We start from the raw sequence: 16,541 nt of genomic DNA, 5'->3' as shown, positions 1-16,541 counted from the left end.
ATAGGTTCTCCACTGAGAAGGACAATAGGTTACTCCACATCTAATATTTGAATGGTTTGATAATTTTTTTAAAAAAATCAATATGACCAAATATTTGGGACCGAAGTTGTTGTTTTTAAAGCATAATTGTCAGACCTTTTTTCACTTCTTAGTCCTGTAGTAATTAACAAAAAGACAAAGCAGAAAGCAGTATTTCTGGATAGTCCTTCAGCGTAGGCAGGGGTAGACTGCTGGGGGTTCACAGGAGTTTGTGAGATTCTGCACAGTTCGGAGAACCCCCAAATCCCACTCCTGGCTGGCCCCATCCACCCTGTCCTGCCCCTCCCAGGAAACCCCACGCAGCCCATTTGGGATGCAGGTAAGTGCAGGGTGTGTGCGGAGGCTTGGGGAGGGCAAAAAAAGGGCCTCCCAGAAATTCAGGAAGACTGGAAACGTGTCCGTTTCTGGCTTCCAGAGAGCCTCCGGAGCCCTGGGGAGGCCGTGTCACCCTCCCGGAGGCTCGAGGAAAGTCTCCAGAGCCCGGGGAGAGCAGAAATGCCCCCCCTCACCGTGGTGCAGGAGGCTGAGTAGGCCATGCCCACCATGGCCACTCCCACCCAGCAACTGGGCATAGAACCCATTGCTAAAATGTTTGAAGCCTACCCCTGAGCATATGCATATAAGCAAGTAATTGTACCAAACAGACAACTGCACAGTTTGCGTGAAGTTAGCGATGAATTTTAGACTGGAACTCTAATCCAACATAAGAATAATTCTGTGATTTTTAGAGCCAGGTTGCTCTGCATGTTATTACCTTTAAGTTGCCGTTGCTGTTATTGCTTGGATTAACCTTGTATTAGAGATGCTGATTTGGGTTGTTTTTTTGATGCACAGTTGTCAAATTCAGTGACCTTGGAAGGAAAAGGACAGCTGAAGTTTACATCGGGGAAATGGAGTCCTCATCATAACTGTAGCCAGATTGCCACAGCCAATGACACAGCCATTCGAGGATGGGATATACGCACCATGAAGTAAGAAGCATGGTTCTTTGTGTTCTTGAAACAAAACACCAGCCAGACAAGTTACCCTGATGTTTCTGGCTAGATCCTCCTGTTTCAGTTTTAAAAAAAGTGGGGGCAGCCGTAATGGTTACTGTAGTACCGGTAGCTGTTCCAGCTTGCAGGCCTGGCATATTTGTAATAACTAACTTGTCACATTTTCACCTGCCACTGTTTTTTTAATAACTAACCTGTCATATGTTCCCCTTGTCCTTACATCTAATGAGATGCGCCCCTTCCTCTCTGGCTGAAGTAAAATAAATAAATCCCCCATTAGATCAAATGAAATAGACTACCCTGAGCGAGTATTTTCTAAAATGTCATTTGAAGTCAGCTGATAATGGTTCAGAACAGACCAACACAGCCTTTACCTTTTGGATCTGGATTTAAACACTGGCTGACTCCGATGCCCTGTTTCCTTTTTTAGAAGTTCTACTCTCCTTCCTTTTAAAAAAAAAATAATGAAGGAAAAATACCCCTTCCATTTCTATTTGATTTTGATGGTGTAAGATAACACACCAGGCATTTCCATTCTGTTAACAGCTAGCTTCTTGGTACACATTTATTTAAGGTTGGGGTTGCAACATATCATAATTTTGAATGCTAGCAAAGCTAATACTTCAGTATAAGAAATATAGGACTCCTTTCCTGGTCGAGTTGTGATTTTGATAAGCAGAGGAGTGATGTTGTGCACATCTGTTGCCATGACAACAGAAGTCTGCGCCAGCTTTTTTTAAGATACAGCTTATCCCCTTAGCACACAGTAATTTATCACTAGCCTTGGAAGACGGATGTCTTGTAATAACTTCTCCTGCCTTAAAGGGGGGATGCCTTTAAATTCAGTTTTATGTCTCCAGCATGCTCGTGGGGAGGAGTATATTTCCATTGTTTCCAATTACGCTTCTTGATAGAACATCCCCCCCCTCCCCATCAGTTCAATTAGGAAATGCTAAAAACGCATGTTTAAAGTGCTTTGTGTTTTTCAATCCCTCTCCCTTTTCGTTTTCTGCAAGAGCATGCAGAGCAATGCCGTGTGTGTGTGTGTGTGTATGTGTGTATATGTGTGTGTGTGTGTGTGTGTGTGGTGGGTCATTATTAAACAGAATTGTTAGCCAATCCGTGACATCTTCTTATCTTGTGTTTTCTCTCTCCCACCCTGGCTTTGTTGGCAGCCTGTTTAGCAATTGAGTAGACTTTCTTTTATCCCTCCATGTCTCGGGTCACAAGATCTCGAAGAGAGGTTGTGCAAGAGATGGTTTTCCTAGACTCCAAGGTGGTCATTCTCCTATGCTGGAGAGCCACTTGGAAACAGGCCTTTCAGCCACATTTTCCTCATCTCCCCCCAGAAGATGAATTCTGCTTCGGTCTCCAGATAAAGACTGCTCCATGCTCTCAAGCTTTTGTTATGCATGTATTTATTCGTACTGCTTTGCAGCCCTTCGTTCAAGCAAACCTAAATGGCTTACTAAATGGCTCCATGCCAACTAATATATGTGAAGCAAGGACAAAAAGACCACATATCTGTGGGTGTAAGATACATGCACACATACCAACACATGCCCACACACAGATGTATAAATATATTAAAGATATTTAACAACAACAATAATGGCAATAAAACACTCAATCACACGTTAGCTCAATATTAATTGGCCTGCAGATATCTTGGGCCTATGCCATGTAGAATTTTAAAGGCTATTATCAGTACTTTGAATTGCACTTGGAAATAAACCGGCAGCCAAATCCATCTGTCTGCCAGCTTTCTGGCTGCCTTTTTGTCTGTCTGCTTGTCCATCCATCCATCCATCCATCCATCCATCCATCCATCCATCCATCTCTATCATCTATCTCTACCTCTACTGCTTCAGTCAAGGTGATTCCACCAATATATAAAATAATAATAATATCATGAATAATAAAATTAATAATATATAATGCCTGTTGTTGCAGAGGAGAATGCCCTCCAATGCAACTTCTGAAGTATTGGTATTATGTGACAATATCAGGTTACTCCTGTGCGATCTAAACTTGCAGGGCAGCCTTCAGCGATAGTCCTATATATATATATATATATATAATAAATTAGAGTAGGCCAATTTTCCAACCCAAATATGTAGTGTAAGTATTTTTAGATTATCTTTTGGTAATATTTTAGCCTCCACTGCTTTTAATTGGTTTCTGTTATTAATTGCTTGGGTTTAAAAAATTAATTCATTTTATTGTGGTATGCTTGATTAGATTTGCACGTTGTTAGAATCCTAAAATCATGGAGCTGGAACTTGACAGAATTTACTCCTTCTCAGTGCAAGAATCCAATTAAAATCAGATGGTTAACTAGCCTTTGCTCAATGTAAAGGAGCCAACCTCCTCTTTGACTAACTGCTTCCATTGTTGAGCTGTTCTTGCTGTTAGGAAGTTTTTTTCCTAACATTCATGGAAACCAGCCTTACTGTACATGAAATGAGAAATTCCATATTTTGCATCCTGAAATTAAAAAGAATAGTTTTTTTCCCTGTTCTTCCATGGGATAGCCTTTCAAGTATTTGAAGAGGGCTGTTGTATTCCTTCCTGCTTTTGTTGCTGGATGCCAGAAGAACGAACCAAGTTTGCAATAAAGTGAGAATGAAACAGCATGTTCACTTTGAGTCGGTGCCAGCAAGAGGCTTCTGTAACCGGCATCCAACCTGCTGCAAATCTACTGTGCTGCACATCTGAATTTCATCATTGGCACTGTGACATGCACATATGGCAATCTCAGTCTATTCATTAGTTCTTTGTCCCCCATTTTCCCACATGGAAGATGGACTTTGGCATGGATGCAAGTTCTCAGGGATGCTGCCAGTATGGTAAAGACAAGAAACTAATGAATAGCTATTTCCCCCTTCCTACTGCCCTATAGCAATACAGAGAAGAGGGATGGATACGGTAGCGTGTATCTAGCTGTCAGAAGCTCTGAGTTCATATAATGGGAGGTCCCATATTGTTTGCTCATAGTAAAGGGTCTTTTTCCAGACTTTCAGTTCAGACGATAGTTTTAAAGGAGTGAAACAGTGATGCTAAGTTCTTGCCACCAGAACAGATGCAACAAATCATTCCTTAATGATCATTCCTTAAATGGACATAGATAAATTTGCAGTGCAAACATGCCCCCCCCCACTTTTTTCATTAGCAGCCTACCTAGCATTCACTATAGATGTTTTTATTCTTGATGAATCTTTTTTTTGTTGTTGTTGTTTCTCATACAGCCAAATATATTGTATAGAAAATGCTCATGGACAGCTGGTGCGAGACCTAGATTTTAATCCCAACAAACAGTACTATCTAGCTAGTTGTGGAGATGACTGCAAGGTGAAATTCTGGGACACCAGAAACGTCAACGAGGCAGTGAAGACGCTAGAAGAACATTCCCACTGGTAAAGTTGAATTTATTTGGCAGTTTTCTAAAATTCCATTTTTATTGTCCGGTACTCCAAAACTTTCAGGAAGGTTCATCTTGCATTACAGATCTTCATCTTTTTCTCAGCACAGCAAATATTTTATATAGCTTATATACTTCAAAAATTTCCAACAAACCTGTTTGGTATAATGATTAAGGCATCAGGCTAGAAACCAATGAAACTGAGTTTTAGTTCTGCCAGTTGGGTATCTTTTGGCCAGTCACTATCTCAGCCCTAGGATGGAGTCAATGGCAAATCACTTCTGGAAAACCTTGCCAAAAAAACTTAATTAGGTAGTCTCTAAGAATAAGACTATTAAAAGGAAGAAAAAGAAACACTTTGAAAGCTAACAAATGCTTATTTGGAAGATATTGCCCATACTGAAAAGTACTTTGAAGTAGAGCTTAGTTATTTCTTTTTGTGGAAGTTTAACCTAGAAAGACTTTTGTACAAGAGATATAATGTTCATGTTTCACAATTCTTTTTCAGAACAATATATGTTGGAAAACAATCCTGAACTTTGAAGTCACTTAGTACAAGATGCAGCTTCTTAACATCTTTTCTTATTGATAGATTATTAATTTATTACAGGTGCCAAACATCTGAAGACATTGACATGATATATAAACTTAAAAACACAATTAATAATGCTAATTCACTATTAATGGACTCTTTTACTGTTCCCTCTAAGGTTCTGGGGATAATTTGGATTGAATTAATAAAATATTTACAATATATTACTTATATTTTTGCTTTACTACTGGGAAAATGTTACATATTCCTTATATATTCATGCAAACATTGGAAATACAATGTTTTAATGATTTTTAGTTTAAAAATATTAACATTTCTGCCTTAAAGGAAATTACTTGTATAAGTACTAAACCATGTGCAGGCTTAAGTCTAGGCCAAGCCTGTCACACTGGCGGCCCACGGACCAGATGTGTCATGCACAGGCCACACCTACTCCGGCAAGGCAGAAAACATTGTGATACGTCACAATACATCACGTGACATGATCGAGTTTGATACCCGTGGTCTAGGCAGTTCCACACCAAGTCCGCATAATAATTCAAATGGAAAGAAACTAGACCACTGCTCCAGTTGAGAGCTTAGCCAATTTGTTTCTACCTCAGTTGTATTTAAAAACATAATAAAACAAGTCATTTGCTTACTTGGTTGTGTTTCTTCCCGTTATTGAGATTGGCAGGTTTGAAGATGCTCATTAACGATTGTCTTAAAATCGTTTTTGAGGGTTTGGGAAGCTCAGGTAATGGTCAGAGGTCCCCACCCTCAAAAATTTAGAACTTACCCTGACAGCAAACCTTGTCGATTATATATAATAGAATTTTAGAAACCCAAATGGAAAGTAGTTTGTATCAGGATCCTAGGGCTTATTCATGTTCTCAGGAAAGGTAAATTTGATAGTCTTGTGACATGCTGTCTATCCAAAAGCTAAGGCGTGTCTTCTTCTTCAGCCTGGTAGCATGTATTAAGTCGAATCCAATGTAGTTCTTTCATGAATAAACATCCCTCCATCTAGTGTAGCGTAATGGTTAAGGTATTTGAATAAGACCATCAATTTCTGGGGGGATGTGGAGATGAGACAGCCAGAGTTTACATGAGCTTTTGAGTCTTAAACTATATTTACATTCTTTTGGAACATAAGCTCTAAAGCTGATTGCTTATTAAACTTTATCTTGGGTTGCTCAGAGTAAAAGTAATGAAAAGCCTTGTAAATTAGCTGAAAATCCCTGGAAATAAACTTAGTGGTGGTACCGCATTAGCTTCTCTAATGGTACACGTGTGATATTCCACTTTCAGGTATTCTGGATCTAACCCATTATACACTGCTCAAAAAAATAAAGGGAACACAAAAATAAGACATCCTAGATCTGAATGAATGAAATATTCTTATTAAATACTATGTTCATTACATACTTGAATGTGCTGACAACAAAATCACCCAAAAATTATCAATGGAAATCTAATTTAGCAACCCATGGAGGTCTAGATTTAGAGTAACACTCAAAATTAAAGTGGAAAAAAACACAACAGGCTGATCCAACTTTGATGTAATGTCCTTAAAACAAGTCAAAATGAGGCTCAGTAGAGTGTGTGGCCTCCACGTGCCTGTATGACCTCCTTACAACACCTGGGCATGCTCCTGATGAGGTGGCGGATGGTCTCCTGAGGGATCTCCTCCCACACCTGGACTAAAGCATCCCCCAACTCCGGGACAGTCTGTGGTGCAATGTGGTGTTGCTGGATGGAGTGAGACATGATGTCCCAGATGTACTCAATTGGATTCAGGTCTGGGGAATGGGCAGGCCAGTCCATAGCATCAATGCCTTCGTCTTGCAGGAACTGCTGACACACTCCAGCCACATGAGGTCTAGCATTGTCATGCATTAGGAGGAACCCAGGGCCAACCGCACCAGCATATGGTCTCACTAGGGGTCTGAGGATCTCATCTCGGTACCTAATGGCAGTCAGGCTACCTCTGGTGAGCACATGAAGGGCTGTGCAGCCCCCTAAAGAAATGCCACCCCACACCATTACTGACCCACTGCCAAACCGGTCATGCTGGAGGATGTTGCAGGCAGCAGAACGTTCTCCACGGCATCTCCAGACCATGTCACGCCTGTCATATGTGCTCAATGTGAACCTGCTTTCATCTGTGAAGAGCACAGGGCGCCAGTGGCGAATTTGCCAATCTTGGTGTTCTCTGGCAAATGCCAAACATCTTTCATGGTGTTGGGCTGTAAGCACAACCCCCACCTGTGGATGTCGGGCCCTCATACCACCCTCATGGAGTCTGTTTCTGACATTTGAGCAGCCACATGCACATTTGTGGCCTGCTGGAGGTCATTTTTCAGAGCTCTGGCAGTGCTCCTCCTGTCCCTCCTTGCACAAAGGCAGAGGTAGCAGTCCTGATGGTGGGTTGTTGCCCTCCTACGGCTTCCTCCATGTCTGCTGATGTACTGGCCTGTCTCCTGGTAGCACCTCCATGCTCTGGACACTATGCTGACAAACACAGCAAACCTTCTTGCCACAGCTCGCATTGATGTGCCATCCTGGATGAGCTGCACTACCTGAGCCACTTGTGTGGGTTGTAGACTCCGTCTCATGCTACCACTAGAGTGAAAGCACCGCCAGCATTCAAAAGTGACCAAACCATCAGCCAGAAAGCATAGGAACTGAGAAGTGGTCTGTGGTCACCACCTGCAGAACCACTCCTTTATTGGGGATGACTTGCTAACTGCCTCTGCTTTCCACCTGTTGTCTATTCCATTTGTATGACAGCATGTGAAATTGATTGTCAATCAGTGTTGCTACCTAAGTGGACAGTTTGATTTCACAGAAGTGTGATTGACTTGGAGTTACATTGTGTTGTTTAAGTGTTCCCTTTACTTTTTTGAGCAGTTTATATGCTCTCTAGATTTGATCAGCCCAGTCAGCTAGCTTCTTGGCAAATAATTGTTTTACTGCAGTCATTGATCGTTCTTCACAATATGAGCTTTGATAGCTTGAGATGTCTTCAGCATATTTAGTTGCAACATGCAATAGGAAGTATTAAAGGGACCATTGTTCATCATCATTGTCATTGTCATTTTTTTTTTTAGGGTTTGGAATGTGCGTTATAATCATTCCCATGATCAGTTAGTACTTACTGGCAGCAGTGACAGCAGAGTCATTCTTTCCAATATGGTATCAATTTCTTCTGAGCCTTTCGGACACTTAGTAGACGATGATGAATTTAGTGATCAAGAAGACCGTCAACAAGATGACAAGTAAGAACCTATCTGCTTTTAATGCACTCGCTAAAGATGTCTATAAGTTCTACTTACATCTTGGTTAATGGGAATCTTCTCTACTAATTTTAGGGTATTTATGTATGCACCTTAATGGTAAGTAGATCAATGTATTTGAAATACGTTTTGTAAGGCAGTGGAACTGGCACTTATCCTATTTTTAATGACTGGTCTTTATATCACACATGTTGAGGCTACAAGATCACATGGACTTGGATCCAAAACTCATGGAAAGTTTTTTTTTTTTAAAGCCTTCCGTAAGTTCATATATAATACAGGTGGAGGAAATTTTTGATCCCCCCCCAGAATGATTTCCTGGTGCTTGCCTCCTTATTGATTTCCGTAGCTATTTTATAACGTTGAACCACATAGTTTAAATTTGTTCAGCTTTAAGTTTAAGAATTGCTTGAAAAATTGTCATTTACTTATCATTCCTAGAGCCTGCTACCTGTATCAAATTTCTAATGTCCTCTTGCATTTTTAAATAACTGGGATCTACTACAACAGGGTCCCCAATCCCCGGGCTGCGGTCCATTACTAGAGCGTGACCTATTTAAAATCGGACTGTGAGAGGCAGCCCACCCTACATACGTAAAGCTCCATTCGCACGAATGGCGGGTCAGCGCATACATGTGTGTGCAGCTCCATTATGCAAGTGACAGGCCAGCAGGCACACAGCTCTACTTGCACAAGTGGCAGGCCAATGCACACATGCATGAGCAGCTCCAGGTGAGCAAAGCTGTCTGTGGGTGCATGCCAGCCTGTCGCTCACACAGGCCTGCTTCCCCTCTCCCCATCTTGCAGCTGGGCTGCCAGGCCGCAAAGTTTGGGGACCTCTGTACTACAATATCCATGTCCTATATTGAATTCTGCACTATATCACTTCTTATACATTTCCTCATAGATTTTATCCTCACTAGACCCAGAAAAATAATAAGACAACACATTCAGTCATACGTCCTGAAAGATGTGGTAGGCTAGAACCCTGAAAACTCCAGTCTGCAGTTACCTATTACAAAATTCCACTTGTATTGTCTAAATATAACATTTGAGAAATGATAAGACAAATAATACGAACTATAAAAGGAATCTCTTTTTGTATGCATTCACACCATATCCTTCAAGACTCTTGTCAATCATATTTTGCAAGTGGGAGAATTGGATGTGAATCCCCAAATAACATTTCTGCATCTGTGTGTATTAGGTACCGAGAGTGCAATTCATTTCATCTTAAATTTCTCTAAATGTCATATAGCAGAGGAAAAATAGTGACCACAATAATATTATATGACTAGATCTGGGTGTCATTTCCCAAACATTGAATCTTTCAAGGTGCAGAAAAGATTTTGATAGTGAAAGTTGAGGAGATGTCCCCAATGTATTTTAAGGGCCAACCACTTCAGAAGACCCAGCCACGTATGTAATCATCATCCTCTAAAGTCAGAAGATGAGTACCCAGAAGATGTCTTGCCCATCCTCACAGAAAGAATGAGAAATCAAAGGTCTATCAAGAAGCAACTTCTAACCACTTTTTCCTATGGGTTGAGGAGTGACAGAAACTTACCACCCTACAGATCAGGGCAGGAGTGGGATTCAACCGGTGTAATAACTGGTTCGGTGAGCGCGTGCTTTGCGTGTGCAGCATTTGAAAATCCTCTTCTGGCAAAGCACTTGGGCCACCGCAGGCACGCCAACACCAATGACCTCGAGCTGGCCACACCCACTCCGGCCCTCAGAGGTGAAACCCTAATGCGCCCCTCAATGAAATTTAGTTTGACACCGCTGCTATAGATCATAGTCAACCTCTGTAAGTCTAACTTTCTATTTAAACAAAAACTTTACAGTTGTCCTTATAGAACAATCATGAATAAGCAGAACTCACAGTAATCCAGGGCTTCATAAGGATTCTAAATTTGAAGAGTGGGTAATAGAAGCAACCAGGATGAAACATTATAACATTATAAAGAGAGCTAGTTTGGCCTAGTGGTTAAGGCACCAGACTAGAAATAAGTAGATGGTAAGTTCTAATCCTACCTTAAACATGAAAGCCAGCTAGGTGACCTTGGACCAGTCACTCTCTCTCAGCCTAACAGGGTGGTGGTTGTGGGGAAAATAGGACAAGGAAGGAGTATTAGGTATGTTCATCATTTTGAGTTATTTATAAAGATTGGATAAAAAAAGTAAAAATTAAAATAAAGAACTAAAGAGATTGATAGATACATGGTTAAACATTATACATAGCAAATTAAGATCAAAATGAATTCCAGACAATGGTCTTTTATAGTTTTTTTTCTTTTGCTAATAGAGGATTACAAGATAGGTCACTTGTAAACATCTCATGAGCATTTAATTGCTAAAAGTCCCAAGTAAACCATGAAAAGCTAAAAATGAACACTAGAACCTGGAGGACTGACCAAGAAAATGGCGAGTGTGGTGCATTCTAAATAAGTATTGGAAGTTGAAAGGGGAAAAAACTGCATATACAATGACTAAATACATATATGGTTCCAAGGCATAATATAGCACACTTGATTTTGGTTCAGCACGCCAAACTTAGCCATTCTGGTTTAAAAATTATGGTTATGGGTTGTGTGAACGAGAGCTAATGAAAAATGCTGCATATACTGTGTGGATCCAGCCACTCGCTCATTGGATCCAAATTGGTATGAGCAGGAGGACCTAAGAATGCAGTGAAACTGAAACAAAAACTATTGTATAATTCACTTTCTTTACAGTGTCATTTCCAAAAACACCATACAGTATCCCAGGTGCGATCACACTGAAATTCCCAATTTTAGTTTCACTGCTGCTCCATAATTGGATCGTTTTCCTGGAGCTGTTTTTTAAAAAATTTAAACATGAATTAAGGCAAATCACAAATAGATGACTGCACCCTTATTATCCTTTCTCTAACATTTGTCTCCGGAGACAGATTAGTTTCATTAATCCGCTTGATCCCACTAACTTTCTATTGTGCCCACTAAATCTAAGCCTTTTAATATTACTTGGATTTGTTTATCTGGAAATTTGAGATAGAAAAGATGGTGTTTCTCTGTGCACTTATTGCCACGTCCTTGTCCTAATTTCTGAATCTGCACAGCAGCCTTATTTGCTGCCTGCTTAACTGCTAATTTGTTGCACAAGCAGTTGATTAAGGGATGAGAGCACTCTCCATATGAGAATGATGAGGCAGGATTTAAGTGATGATAGGAGATGTAAACTTTTAGTCACAATATGGAGAAAGGGGATAGCAAAGTCCCCCGTCCCCGCTTATGATAATATATCTTGGGGTCACTCTCCGAAAATTAATCTGGCTACTAATGTGTATTAGGTATGATAGCAGTAACAATAGCACTTAAACTTTCTATTTATTTTATTTATTTAGAAAATTTATATTGCTACCTATTCACATATGGTGACTCAAGGTGGCTTACAGAGTCAACATATTGCCCCCAACAATCTGGGTCCTCATTTAGCAACCTCAGAAGGATGGAAGGCTGAGTCAACTTTGAGCCGGTCAGGATCAAACTACCCGGCTGTGGACAGAATAACCTGTAATATTGCAATCTAACCACTGTGCTACTCATGACTTATATCTCTTCTTCCTTCCTAGCCCCCAGTTCTGAAACACTAGTTTATGAATAACCTTCTAGGATCTCAAGATAGGTCACTTGGGGTTCTTTTATATCTGTTGGTGGTTCCTTGTCTGAAACAGGAACACTTAAATAGGAGGGCTGTGCAGAAATTTGATATGAAGGTTCAGTTTGAAGGCGGTTCAGTTGAATCTCTTAATTGAATGGTGTCTCCCAATAACAATTTGGATTGAACTGGATGCCCTATAGCCTATTTTCTTGGTCTGCTCCAACAAGTCTATTGAAGTCTTCTTGGAAGACACATGTAAAATATGCCTTATCGATTATGGTTCTCTAAGTGAGATGGATGGTAGAATTAAAATGCTGAATAAAGATAGGGAGGATTGATCCACTTCGCATCTGCCATCTAAATATTGTTTAATTGGTTCAGAGTATTATTAAGTACCACCATAGGTAGCAGCTTCTCATGAAAGTACATTAAGCCTGTAATGCTTTTTTCTACTGCTTGAGTGAATTGGTATGACTTCTTAGTGAGAGTCCATTCTTTTTTCAATGCAGGAAAGGCTAAAACACGATAATGAGCTCGCTTTAAGAAAAGTTTGTCTCTTCACATTTTTTTTTCTTTTGCAATCTTTTGTTTGGAAAGATTTTGTTGTTTGCTGCCAAAATGCTGATGTTGGGCACTTTTTGCCTGAAGCTACAGAGATAGGGCATCTGCAGGGTACGTTTCACAGTTCTGTTTGTCCCTCGGGCTGGCATCTGACTATCGCTTTTGTACACTGTGAACTATTTGACTGGAAAAGTCTATTTTCTCTTTAACTTTAAGGAGAAGAATTTGAGGGTTAGTTTGGTGATTTCTGGTGATAATAAAAGTCAGGTTTGGGGGGGAAAGTGTCTTGTCTATGACTTCTAATTGGAGGTGCTGTGGTAAACCCTACACTCCATTACTATATGCAAACGACCTGAGGATTTTCAATTTTCAAGAGTGCATGGCGCTTCACCTTCATCTTTAAGCTGTGTGTCAAACTCAACATTTTTTGGCTGATATTTTAAGTTAAAGATAGTGAATGCTGCATATTGTTCAGATAAAAGATGTAAATAAATAGCACTTAGACTTAGATACTGCTTCATGGTGCTTCACAGCCCTCTCTAAACCATTTAAAGTCAGCATATTGCCCCCAACAATCCAGGCCCTCATTTTATCCACTTTACGAGGATGGAAGGCTCAATCCACCTCATGCCAGTCAGAATTGAATTCCTGGCAGTGGGCAGAATTACCCTGCAATACTGCATTCTAACCACTGTGCCACCATGGCTCTTTATAAATAAATATAAAGCAGTTGATTGTCATAGGCCTTAAATTTCATAGTTTTGATCATTCAATATTCCACTCATTTGGGAATGGGAAATTACTTGCAAGATCACAATTTCCAGCCTCCCTACAATATTAATAAAAATTCTTAAGCAAGGCAACATATTAAATTATGAATAAAAGTAGTGCCCATTACATTGGGGAGATTGCTTGTATGTGTATGTAGGAAGACACTTTTTTTGGCCTCAAGAAACTTATGTGTACCCTGTAAATTACCCTTATCTCCTTTCCTTGACAGTTAAACATTTAATTGCACACCTAAGCAGATAAAGTGAAATAGTAAGCCCACTGAATAATGCATGTTACTGATAAAGGGGATTTTGAGGTGAGATGAATGAAAGCCACCAGAAGTAACAATCTGAACTAATACTACTGGCAAGCATAATAATAATAGTATTAGCAGTAATTAGAGTTAACTTCAGAAAATCACAAAGACAGCTCTGTCACTAAGATTTTGAAACTTGCTAAGCGTTTTGCAGAAAAATACTTCCTAAAATACAGCTTTGCACTATCCATGCTTTTTAAAAGCAAATGGCTTCCTATATGTTGCCAGTTTACTTTAATCCCCAAAGGGTAATTCAGCAGAAGACAAAATAACTTAAGGCAATTAAAAGTACCAAAAGGAAGAAAAAGTGGCTTCTCTTATCAGCGTTAGCATCTGCCTCTCCCATGACTAATCTTAGGTGGAACATTAGAACACCTCTCCCTCCATGCAAACCTTGGCACAGAGAAAAAGTAATTAATAAACAGTCCATGCTTGTTTATTAAACCCTCATTAACTTAACCTAATTAAATAACGCATAATAGTGTCCTCTGACAATGACATGTGTTACACCAAACATCTTTTTTTTCCCCCAGAGCAGTGGGGACATTGCCGGTTTTCCTACAAGCCACATTTTTCAATTTGAAAAGGAAATTTGAAAAAGAAAAAAGGAGTAATGGGAAAATAGATTTTGTTTGCTTTGGGATCCAATTCAAGGTTTTGGTCATTACCTTTAAAATACTTTATGGAAGAGGTCTCCAAACTTGGCAACTCTAAGACTTGTGGGCTTCAACTCGCAGTTGCCAAGTTCGAGGACTCCTGCTTTAAGGCATGGGTCGGGGTATCTGAGGAGCCATTTCACCTCAGTGGGACTAGTCTTCCCCAAAGCTCCTGCTACGGAACCTGTCTGTTAAGAAATATCGGCCAGTGGGGTCAAGAGAAGAGTCTTTTCTGCTCTTCTCCAATCCTTTGGAACATTCTATCACTGGAGGTGAGATCGGATCCTATTCTTTTGGCCTTCCAGAAGGACATTTTTGGTTATCTTGAGACCCCAAAGGGGGTACTCACTCCTGGAGGTGGCTCACAGGGTAAGAAAACCTCACCCCCGTGCTGTTGGTCTCTTGGTTTTTAAATTTTGTACTTGTTTTTCTATTTATCTTTTTGTGGTTTGCAAGCTGCCCAGAATCACATTATTGGGGAGATGGGTGGCATATACATTTAATAAGTAAGCAAAATACATACAGTTTTCAGGAACAACCCCCCCCCCGCTTGACTCTTTTCTCATATTTATATTCATGTTCCCTTTTTATCTGCAACCTGGCTGATATATTTTGAAAATTTTACTGATAATGTTCATCTGAAACTACCATGCGCTCAAGGAATGCAGTTATGGACTTTAGTTTGCCATATGCTCTTGAACAACCATTTTAATGCATAATTTCCTCTGACTTAACAGGCTGGATTGGAGAAAGCTTGCAAATGGATCTTCTCCCCCACCCCAAAAAAAATCTTCACTAACACAGCTTTTGCTGTTAAACATAATTAAGGGATCTCGGGGTGGCAGGGACATGGGTCCATTTTAAAACCTTTCATTTGCTTGTTTGTATCTCATTTTCTTGGATAATTCTTCCTCTCCGGTGTCCATCACATTTTAACAGCACATCTGAGAAGGAACATGACATTTTCCAGCACCTGATAAATCAGAATTGCTTCAATCATTTGCTTTTCTCTTCCCTGCCCTTTTTTTTTTTCCTCTTTCGAATTTTAGGATTAAAGAGCCACTTCAGGATAGCATAATAGCTACCTACGAAGAACATGAAGACAGCGTCTATGCTGTGGAATGGTCCTCAGCCGACCCATGGCTATTTGCCTCATTAAGCTATGATGGACGGCTTGTTATTAACAGAGTCCCCAGAGCTCTTAAATACCACATACTGTTATAAATCTATCCTCATTTTTTTTTTTTGAGCTTCGTTATCTCAATGTTGGCTGATAATTGGAAATACTCTGTTCCTCAAATAAATGTCATAGATAGAACACCGGCCCTTTTCTTTCTGGTGTAAATATTTGGTAATTAAACATCTAGTATAAAAATTGCACACACACAAAAACAGAGACCCCTTTGTTAAACCGCAAGGGTGTCACACAGATTACCCCCACAAATATGTGAAGGTATTATTATTATTATTATTATTATTATTATTATCCAATCTTGTATAATGTGTATTATGCTGTAGGGATGAGTTCAGTTTCAGTGTGAAGCCTGATGGTGTTCGAGCTTATGGAAGAGCAGAGCTTTCCTCTTCCTCCTCCCGAGTCTCTCCAGAGGTCTGAGACAATCTATAAAACATGTTTGGAAGGAGGGAGTTAATTGCCTGAAGCGAGGAGGGATTTTGTGCCTCTTGCATGAGGTTCCCTAGTCTAGCAATTTCCTTGCTCTATTGCTCTTCCAGTTGTTCACAGGGCTTCTGTAGATTCCCTCCGTCCTCTGGAGAGCCTTGTGGGATGGGAGTTCACTAGAGATGACTGCATTAGGGAGGAGGAGACGGGAAACATCAGTTTCATGTTCTGAAATAATCCATGTATTTAAAATTGTGGGAGAAAGAAATGAAATTCTATTACCAGTTTGCTCTTACGCTGCATTAGTGCATTCCGGCTTCCTCAAACGTCCTTGTAGCTTGTCAGTAAATAATTCAGGCAAATGGTTAATTATGTATGTAAGATGGGCAACTACCTAAATTTTCTAAATACAGTAAATAAATATTCTGTCTTCAGAACAAACATACATTTCTCTAACCACAGGGGAAGGGGTGTCAAAGTTCACGAGGCGGATACAGCCCATGGGGTGCTTAAATCTGGCCTGTGGGACCGGTGCCCACGGTGTCCCTGACAGCCAAAATGGGATGCAGGGAGGTCGTGTGCCCCCTGTGACCCTTTTTCGGATTGGACAGCCTCCTACAGCACTCCGCCAGCCAAAATGGGGAGTAGGGGGCTACCCGCGGCCACCTTGCACCCTGTTTTGGCC

The 16,541-nt window shown here is 40.4% G+C and overlaps 1 protein-coding gene across 2 annotated transcripts in view; it reads left to right on the top strand.

Annotated features, from left to right (window-relative positions):
- Positions 1-15,553, top strand: part of EIPR1 (EARP complex and GARP complex interacting protein 1) — a 57,083-nt gene extending 41,530 nt beyond the window's left edge. For both annotated transcript variants that reach the window (XM_026695241.2, XM_087916768.1), the window contains 4 exons: positions 874-1,010; positions 4,283-4,450; positions 8,101-8,268; positions 15,285-15,553. In XM_026695241.2, the coding sequence (XP_026551026.1) occupies positions 874-1,010; positions 4,283-4,450; positions 8,101-8,268; positions 15,285-15,459 (648 nt within the window). In that variant the 3' untranslated portion in view covers positions 15,460-15,553. The remainder of the gene's footprint in view (positions 1-873; positions 1,011-4,282; positions 4,451-8,100; positions 8,269-15,284) is intronic.
- Positions 15,554-16,541: the final 988 nt, after the last annotated feature.

This window comes from Pseudonaja textilis, chromosome 1, assembly GCF_049901715.1.
Source record: "Pseudonaja textilis isolate UNSWEBS1 chromosome 1, rPseTex1.2, whole genome shotgun sequence".
NCBI classification, from domain to species: Eukaryota; Metazoa; Chordata; class Lepidosauria; order Squamata; family Elapidae; genus Pseudonaja; species Pseudonaja textilis.
The sequence above is the reverse complement of the archived record's forward strand: the minus strand, read 5'-3'. Positions and strand labels throughout refer to the sequence as shown.